The sequence below is a fragment of the Drosophila subpulchrella genome, chromosome X (assembly GCF_014743375.2).
Source record: "Drosophila subpulchrella strain 33 F10 #4 breed RU33 chromosome X, RU_Dsub_v1.1 Primary Assembly, whole genome shotgun sequence".
Classification (NCBI taxonomy): domain Eukaryota; kingdom Metazoa; phylum Arthropoda; class Insecta; order Diptera; family Drosophilidae; genus Drosophila; species Drosophila subpulchrella.
The window spans coordinates 11,472,636-11,481,331 of NC_050613.1; the positions used below are offsets into that span (position 1 = coordinate 11,472,636).

At 38.1% G+C, this 8,696-nt stretch overlaps 2 protein-coding genes across 2 annotated transcripts; one reads left to right on the top strand and one right to left on the bottom strand.

Moving 5' to 3' along the window:
• Nucleotides 1-3,062: 3,062 nt before the first annotated feature.
• Nucleotides 3,063-3,485, top strand: LOC119557820. The gene has a single exon (XM_037870760.1). The coding sequence runs from the start codon at nt 3,167-3,169 to the stop codon at nt 3,284-3,286; it is 120 nt and encodes a 39-aa protein (XP_037726688.1). The 5' UTR covers nt 3,063-3,166; the 3' UTR covers nt 3,287-3,485.
• Nucleotides 3,486-7,711: 4,226 nt separating this feature from the next.
• On the bottom strand, nt 7,712-8,441 carry LOC119557372. Its single transcript, XM_037870116.1, has 2 exons — nt 8,211-8,441; nt 7,712-8,125 (listed from the first exon to the last, which is right to left on the bottom strand). The coding sequence occupies exons 1-2, from the start codon at nt 8,439-8,441 to the stop codon at nt 7,814-7,816; spliced, it is 543 nt and encodes a 180-aa protein (XP_037726044.1). The 3' UTR covers nt 7,712-7,813.
• Between the last annotated feature and the right edge of the window lie 255 nt (nt 8,442-8,696).

Here is an 8,696-nt window from a genome sequence, read left to right on the forward strand (position 1 = left end):
TTTTTTCTTCCGACGGGGTTGGACCCGTTGTATGATTGCTTCTAATAAGTAAAGTGGGATAATGCCAGGAATTTCTGGAGTAGAGAAGGCTGTGTCGAAGGGGAAGTACCATAATCAGTGGGGAAAAATCGGGTAAAAGGAGGAAAATAAATAATGGTGGTGGGGGTACGGCAAGGTGTGCATGCCCACCAATAATAAAGTAATCAAAGTGATATGGTGTTGATGCCACGAGTGTAGAGGAGGAAATACTGGGGAGTTCATATGGGGGCTGTGACTGTGTGTGGGGACAGGATAAAAGGAAGCCCCGAACAATGTGTTGTTATTGTTGCCAGGATTATGCCATTAAGACATGAGGCAATCGAATTATGGTCCTGGCCTGCAAATGAAATTGAATAAGGAACGCCAGTCGGAGGAGGAGACACTGGGAAAATCCAGCTGAACAATGGCACAAAGGAGCTGGCATTTAAGAGGCCAATCTGGCCGAGAGATCTGGCCATAATTATTATTGTCAGGGGTAAATACGGATGGGAATATATTTTTAAATCAGAAAAAAACACAACTTATAGCTTGATATAAGAGGGCAAAATGGATAACACCTTGAAATCTATCTATCATATCATAACATATAAAATTAAATAGAATATTAAACAAGCAATGATACCATCTTAAATAAATAAATACTTGCAGACAATTAAGAGGACAATCTGGGTATAATAGTCGTTAATACGAATAAAGTAGGGAAGAAATAATAGGTAATAATAGATTAATCTATAATGTTATAAGAAACTATATAAAATATTTAACAAGCAAGAATTCCATCTTAAATATATTCTTTTATATTAAGAACGGTGTTTTGAAATCGACAAATATTTTCGATTTCATAATTGTGAATGCAATTATCATTCTTTTTTGCTTTGGCTTCTCGCAGGACAAACTTTGCGCTACATGTGTTTGGTGTCTCTCCGCCAAAGCCCCATAAATAGTTGCTTAATTACCATCTCAAGTGCCAAGTGCACTCACCTGGCCGGGGAAAATGGCCCACTCCCCTCCATATATTTTCTATTTACCCCTGGTAGCGGCAAAAAACTTCTTGCACAAAGAAAACCCAAACACACAAAACAGTTTGGAAGAAGTTGAGGCAAAAGCCGAAGACAAAGTATAAAACATATGCCAAAACACCGATTGCAATTAATCTTGTGCATGTTTCAGCGCTTTCTCTCCCTTTCCCCAGAGTTTTCCACCAGAGGTAAACTGTATTGGTAAACAACAAAACGGAAAACTTGCGCTGCATTTGGTTTTCGGTTTTCAGTTCTACCCTACTCCCCCCCCCCCTTTTTTTTCCACCAGGGTTGCCACCTGCAAAAAGGAAGCAAGCAATTTAATGTGGTTGTGTTTGGGTGCTGTGATCTATTGTTGGCAAAGCAAACTTTGCAGCATACTTCAAGGCGCCACCCACATAAGCTGCGATTCCCTGGATATAGCCATGGATTTGTATGTGCCTATGTGTGTGTGTGTGTGCTATAGACATTTGTGAGGTATCCCTTAAATACCAATTTATGGCACAAGCAGATAAAGTCCCAAATCTGCACTTAATCTTTTGCATTGTTTAATTTCGACTCATTGAGTTGGAGCACCAAAAATGCCCCACACTCTTCCTTTGGATTTCTCTATTTCCCGGAAAGTGTATATGTGTGTGTGTGTGTGTGTGTGGAGGGGGCGGAGGCGTGTGGGCGGGGCCATATGAATGGGCATTGTTCCGGGAGGAGTGGCGGCGTACTTAAGTTGCCTGGGAAATAAATCGTTGTCGACGTCTACAATGTGCTACACAGAAAATAGTAATACGACAGATCAAAGATCCATGTATTTCTGTTTTTAATAAAAAAAACTTAAGTTATTGGAAGATAATTTAAAATTAATTTCAAAAAGAATACAATACTTATCAATTTTAATAATGTTCAAAATTTTCCAAAAACTGTTTAGAAAAAAGGTGACCCCAACTTTCACTTCTTTACTCAAAACTCTCATTATAGTAAACCAATTTAAAAGGGGTTAACTTCTAAAAGTAGTTGGTTTACTTCAGAAATACATTATAATTCTTATTTTAAACGTTTGTAGTTCTTCGATCATAATTTATAGATAGGTGACCCAAAAATGCACTTCCTAGGCATAACTTTACAACTATTGGGTTACATTTTCAAAAGTAACATATTTCTAATTGTAAAATACTGATATATTTACCTTAAATTTTTCCTTGTGCTCGGGAAAATCAAAGGGAAATGAGGTGAGGGTTTTCCCTTTAGAGGATGGGCTCTTCTTGGTTTGCTTGGGTGTAATATTCGATGCTTCATTGCAACCACGGCAACAACAAAAACACATCCTTGCTCAACAGGCGCAACAGTCGTCCTTCCTTCCTTCCTACCAGCCATCCCTCCATCCTTAACCCCTGTTCGCCCTCGTGCTCGACTTTGCGGTTTCCATGGGTGGCGAACGGAGCAGGGGAGGGGGCTTGAGTTGGGGTTCCTGAATCCGGGTCTCTTGGTCCAACGCAAGTTGTTCGCTAGTTAAAACTTACAACTTGCGCGTTATTTCCTGCCACACACACACACTTACACTTACACTCTCTTTGAGGGGTTCGTTTCACCCCCTTCCAACCGCAATGCCCTCCGTACTTAAGGTGTTAACGCAAAAGCTTGACTCATAAAATATTGAAAAAGCCGCAAAAACTTTGCACCAAAAAAGCTTGGGAAATACACATAGGTAATACAGAGTAAAATGGTAGGGGATCAAGGGAAATAGGAGGCCAATTGTGGCGGATTGTCGGAACCCCAAATTGAACGGTTAAGTGGCGGATCCTGTGCAACTTTCTTGTATTTCTTAAGCGGTTTAGGTTTTTACTTCCTGAACATAGTAAATAAATATATACATTTTAAGGCCTTGAAGTAATTAAGTATGTTTTTAAATATGACAAAATGTTAAAATTCCAGCTGGTTGCTTTAAGATAAATGTAATTTTCATAATGTGCAATATCAAAGTAAATCTTACATTTTCCCTTTGCCTGTAACGTCAAAATTTAATGGTTCTGAGAAAAAAAATGTGGAAATAAGGAGCCGTTCTTAATTTGGAAGCAATATTCCTCGATTTCGGGCTCTCCAAGCTTCGATCAGCCATGACCACTGATCGCCTGATCCTGCTGCAGTTCAGCATGCACTGTTTCAAGATCATCTTCATCTATTGCATTTGTGTGAATGTCCTGGAGCATCTCGTCCAGCGGGTCCAGGAAAACTAATCGGGAAAATGTTGGGGGCCGGAAAACGAGTGCAATAAAAATTAGGCGGCACTTATTTCAAAAATCTTTTTCTTTCCTTTTCTTGATGGGATATAATAAGTATATTTTAAAATTATGGCTTACCAATGTTTTGTAAGTCATCCAATATCACCAGAATTTCACTAATCCACCAGAAATAAAGTAAAATTTTACCAAAAAATGTTTCCAGAATTTTTTTATCTCCACTCGAGCTGAAAATCGATGCGATTTACGTAAATTACATATAATTTTTAATAGGTTTTTCATCAGGCATAAATTATTTCCAGCAGGCAGAAGCAGCCGCGGCGAAAACACGAAACGAAAATGTAAATTACCTGCAACGTAATTACACAAAAGAATATGCCAATAAAAATGACTTATGTATCAATTTCCTTTACGACACAATCCCAGACGAAATGGGGAGGATGATACTCCTGCTGATGATGATGACGATGATAATAAAAGGCAGCGTGGCACAAAGCGAAAAATTTTCAATTTTATTTTTATTGCCTTATTGTGTATCAAATATTTACAATTATTTGTGCCCCGAGTACCGGGAAAATGAGCCAAAAAAGGCACACAGACGAGACGCGGAAAATCTTTGAGGAGTGGGGCTGATAAATTCAAATAAAATTGTTGGCACTGCATTGTAACCAAGGTGAAAATGATGAGACTTTCCAAAGGAAAACCCGCCCACAAAACACATATACAAAACTACAGACGTGAAAAAGTTTTCGATCAAAAAGGAGCCAGAGAAATTATTCCACTCGCACCCTCTCTTTCTATCCGGTTAGTGCCGTCTCCCTCGCTCGTTGGCGGCATTAAAATTTTATTTTAATGTCATCGAGACGTTGATTTACAGCCACCAGATTCTCGGTCTGTGCTTTTGTGTGTGCGACGGGCGAAATATAATTTTAATAATATTTTATTGCTTCGAAAAGTGGTAATAGCGCGGAAAATGCTTTCCACAAAGGGAAGAATTGGGAACAGGGAACTGTGGAAAATATCCTTTGAGAAAAATGTATATATATTTTTGTTGCAATTATTAAGGGGTAGACAAATAATTTAACAACTTTAAAAATAATTGCAATTTATTATATTGCCTTAAAAGATTAAAAAAAATATTTTAAATAAATTTATAAATGATAAAGCTATAACAACCTCCCAATTATATAATTGTATACCCTATAATTGAACATCTCTTTATTACTTAATGCTCCTTCCTTGTTCTTTAGATTTAAGCACTTAAAATGGAAATACATTTTCAAGTTCGTTTTCCTTTAGCTTTCATTTGCCCCCATTTTCCTTCATCTGTGTTAACTGTTTGTTTCTGTTGCCATTTTCGCCGGCGGTGGAAACCTTGCCAATTGGACGGGTTTCCATCAATTGGAAACACATTTGCCGTGAGCTTTTCCGCCTTTTCCCGCTCCACTTCCGTCTGCCTTTGCTATCTGGTTCATTTAACAACAATTATAATGGTTTCCACTTTTAGCATTACTTTTAACGGTTGTCTACTTGGGTTTTCCTCAGGTTTCTGTTTCTTATACTGGTTCTTATTATTTTTTCCCTGCCTTTTGTGGGGCAATCGAAGAGCTTGTAAAACTTAATGAAATGAAACCTTAGGAAAAGCGAACCGGAAAAGGTAACCGAAGAGATTGACTTGGCACTTTTCGGCTTTTCCGAATCTATTTTAAGTAATATTTATGTGACTTCAACACCCCGCTCTCTTCACCAATTAATTTTTATTTATGTCTGTGTATATATTTTTGGTTTTTTTTTCTGGTTCGCTTTTCCCTTATCAAACAAACAGTTGGCAACATGATAAATGCCCTTCACCCTAAACCCTCCCACTCTTTGGTAATTTAATATTTTTCATTTTTTTTCCAAACTTGGGGCTGCTAAAAAATGACAATTTTTAATTATCAAATGCGTTTAATGATAAAAATTGTCTAACGGGGGTGTGGCAGCCACTTTCCCAGCTTTTAATTTATGATTTATTTGTGTGGGTGGCGGGGCGCCCATAATAATTAATATTGCACACAAGAAAATGCCAGAAAATATACACAAAAAAAAAAGCGAAGTGAACCTAAGAGAAAACAACAAACAGAAAGCGGGCAAAGGCGTCGAAAACAATTCCCTCGGGGGGGTGGGAAATTTTTTCATAAATCTTGAAGGCGGAGACAGTAAGTGCAATGTCATTGAGGCAGCAAAAAAATATAAAGGGGTAGTAGGGGGAATAGGAAACAAAACCCAAACGGGCCCAGACCAACCCCTCCCATGCCATCCCATCCCCCTCGAAGCCCCCGCCCCTGTAGCCACATGTCGTCTTGAGCCTGCCGCGAACACAAAATTAAAAGTATTTCTCGAATTATTGTTAATGATGATTAAAAATATGTGTACCTGCGGAAGTGAAACGGCTGGGAGGTGTGGGTTGTAAAGGGAGTACACTTGTCCCCAAAGCGAACACATGCTGCCATCTCCATCTCCATCTCGACTGGATCCGAGTTCACCTGACTTTGACTTCTTCGAAGATGGAGAAAGATTCCTTTCCTTGAAGAGAATAATATGATAAATATTTGTTTCGGGCTACATCACTCAAAAAAGGGGACATTAAAATATTTATATTCTAACATTTTAATAAGATAGTTCATTAATAATACACAAAACATCTTCTTAAATATCATTATTTATTATAAACTTAAGTTACCCAAACACCCTGATTAAGTTATCAGAAAAATCCTTAAAAATAGCAGACCTGAAAATCATTTAAAACACAAACTTGCAAACGTATTTTCTATTTAAACTCAAGCCAAAGTATCTTTCACATATGCATCGAAAATGAAATGAGCATTTTGGCCAAATATTTTGGGAAAGGGTAGTAGATTTCAATGGGTGGTATAGGGTTGAATGCGGCGTGTGGCGGCACTCGATAACATAATTATCTGTCATAATCAGTAGGCGTTGAAATGTGCAATTTAAAGAGCAATTTAATGCGCGCCAGCAGCCAAAAACAACAACACCGATACAGATACAGATACGGTCGTGGCCATATAGATACAAATACGGATACGGTTATGGATGGCGGATACAACAACACTTACAGATGCAGATACAAACACAAATCACCAGGCAGTTGCAGTTGCACAAAAGCGCAAGGGCGTCGCTGCAACAGCAACCGGTTGCATGGGGGTGGAAATGGGGGGTTGAGGGGGTTGCCCAGTGCAACGGCTGTGGGGTTTACTCAGTGGCGTAGTTTGGAAAATTTAATTTGGGTAGCATAACATAAACGTGTGAAAAACGTTGGCTAACTTTTAGATTTCTTTTAAACGCGAATTCTTCAGATTCATTTTTGTTACTTCCATTAGCTATACTAATCTGTACTCTTCTCTTAAAAAAGGATGGGGCTCTACCATAATTGATTCAAAAGGATTTTTACCATTTATAAAGTTTTACATCCATTCTTAAAAAATCAAAATATACGAGTATTAGTATATTTATTTTTAAGAAAAAATGTTTTGTCATTATCAATCTCTAATAAAAAATGTAGTCTTGCAAACATTTTCAAAGCTGTTTTTTTTGCAATTTATTTATTAAATTTATTAATATTTACTCATTAACATTTCAGTTACTTTACCCCCCTTTAACACAACGCCACTGATGGTGTTTGCCAACGTCTAAAGCATTTCGGTGATTGTGTCAGTTTGAGTTTTTGCAAATTTGCATCGGATTATTGCAATAAACATAATTATGCGCGCTGCATATGATTTTTCAATTAAACACATGCCAACCCCGCGTGAAAAACCCCCTTTTCGAGGGGTTATCATCGTGGACCCCCGGGTCTTTCTGCTGGGACGTGGCAAATAAAGGGTTAAGCTGGAGTTCCTTTTTTCAAGGGGACGGAGAGGGGGACTAGGGTATTTGATACCGAGGGATTCTGGGATGACATGACCAACCAATTGCTGTTCGTTGCGGGTGTTTGTAATGCATATTTGTTAATTAAGTGTTGCATGTGTGTAAAAATCACCCAAACCACCCAGCATGTGGTGCAATTCTAGCGGTGCTTAAGTGGAATCAATGGATTGTAATGTGGAGATAATCATTTTTAGCAAAAGGACGCAAAAAAAAGGTGGCTCACATATCATTAAATTCATTTTGAAGAGCCTTAAACTTGAGTGGGGAGTTTTGGGAATGGGGCGTTGCCTATGAGACAAATGCCATGCACTCCACAGGATATTGCAGAAATTTCAATTAGATGAGGTGTTGATGCTGAAATTCTGCGGTGCGATAGGTTTTGTGTTTGTCATTTCAAGCATATTGCACTTGATGACTGGTTACCCTCATTCCCAATAAACCATTAACCATAACCACATATTTTTGTCTTTGAAAGCGATGTCATTATATTGATGTTTAAGGTAAAGAAAATTCAAATAAACGCTTATCGTGTCAAATGGATCCAACCGGAAAAAATCAGAAACTAGTAAAAATATTGGGGAAGAACATACACCTAACCTAAGTCAGGGTTACAGTGGCCTCAAGTCCAGCCACTGGTATTTCATTATCCAGCAGGGTCAACTGCAGAAGATAATCCCCTTTTGGGGCATTATCCGGCAGGAAATTGGTCTCCATTTCGTAATTGTCGATCTGGTATTTGCCTTTGGGGAAGGGACATTTTCCCTGCTCCGGTAAATTGGAGACCTTCTGTATCTGTGGATACGTGTCCTTATCCTCGTTGATGAACTTACAGAAGGGCTTATTCATATTCAACACCATGGGACCCCTCTTTCTGGCATTGGAATTGTAGGTGAAAACCATAAGAGCAATCTGAAAAAATAATAATACGTATAAAAATTACAAACCATTTCAAAATTAAATATATTATATATTATTTATTGTTCTTATAATTTACCTTCTGCTGATCAGCCATGTTGAGTTTGAATTCAAAGTCCCCAGACACCACAAACTTATTTCGTGAGACCTTTTTCATCCTCAGAGTTCCCCACTCCACCCACTTTTCCTGATTTTCAATGATTTGGTCCATCTCAAAGGTATTAAGCTCCACATTGTAGGGTTTTTCCGCCCTACATATTAAAACCAAAGTTATAGAAAGAAAAGAGGTAAATAAATGGCACACTTCCATTTTGCTACTGCAACTACACTGTCCACCGATCCAATAGATCTCTGAATATATATAGTTACAAAGTTTGGGTAAAAGCTAATCTATCACGTCAAATCGCTGTTCGAATATGATTATGTGGCTTAATCGGGTTGTATCTTTAAAGCTTAATTTTATTTCTGGTTGCCATTTCGTGATTTGTCATTATTTAGAGACAAGGTTGAATCTAGTTTATGGAGACATCTCGTCATAATGGTTTTATATGTGAACACCATTTTA

What these genes read in the sequence shown, in the direction of transcription:
- LOC119557372 (XM_037870116.1), bottom strand. Translation starts at nt 8,441, where the DNA reads ATGGAAGTGTGCCATTTATTTACCTCTTTTCTTTCTATAACTTTGGTT. An exon ending in ACATGGCTGATCAGCAGAAG is followed by an intron (nt 8,126 to 8,210) that starts GTAAATTATAAG and finishes TTATTTTTTCAG; the next exon opens with ATTGCTCTTATGGTTTTCAC.
- LOC119557820 (XM_037870760.1), top strand. Translation starts at nt 3,167, where the DNA reads ATGACCACTGATCGCCTGATCCTGCTGCAGTTCAGCATGCACTGTTTC.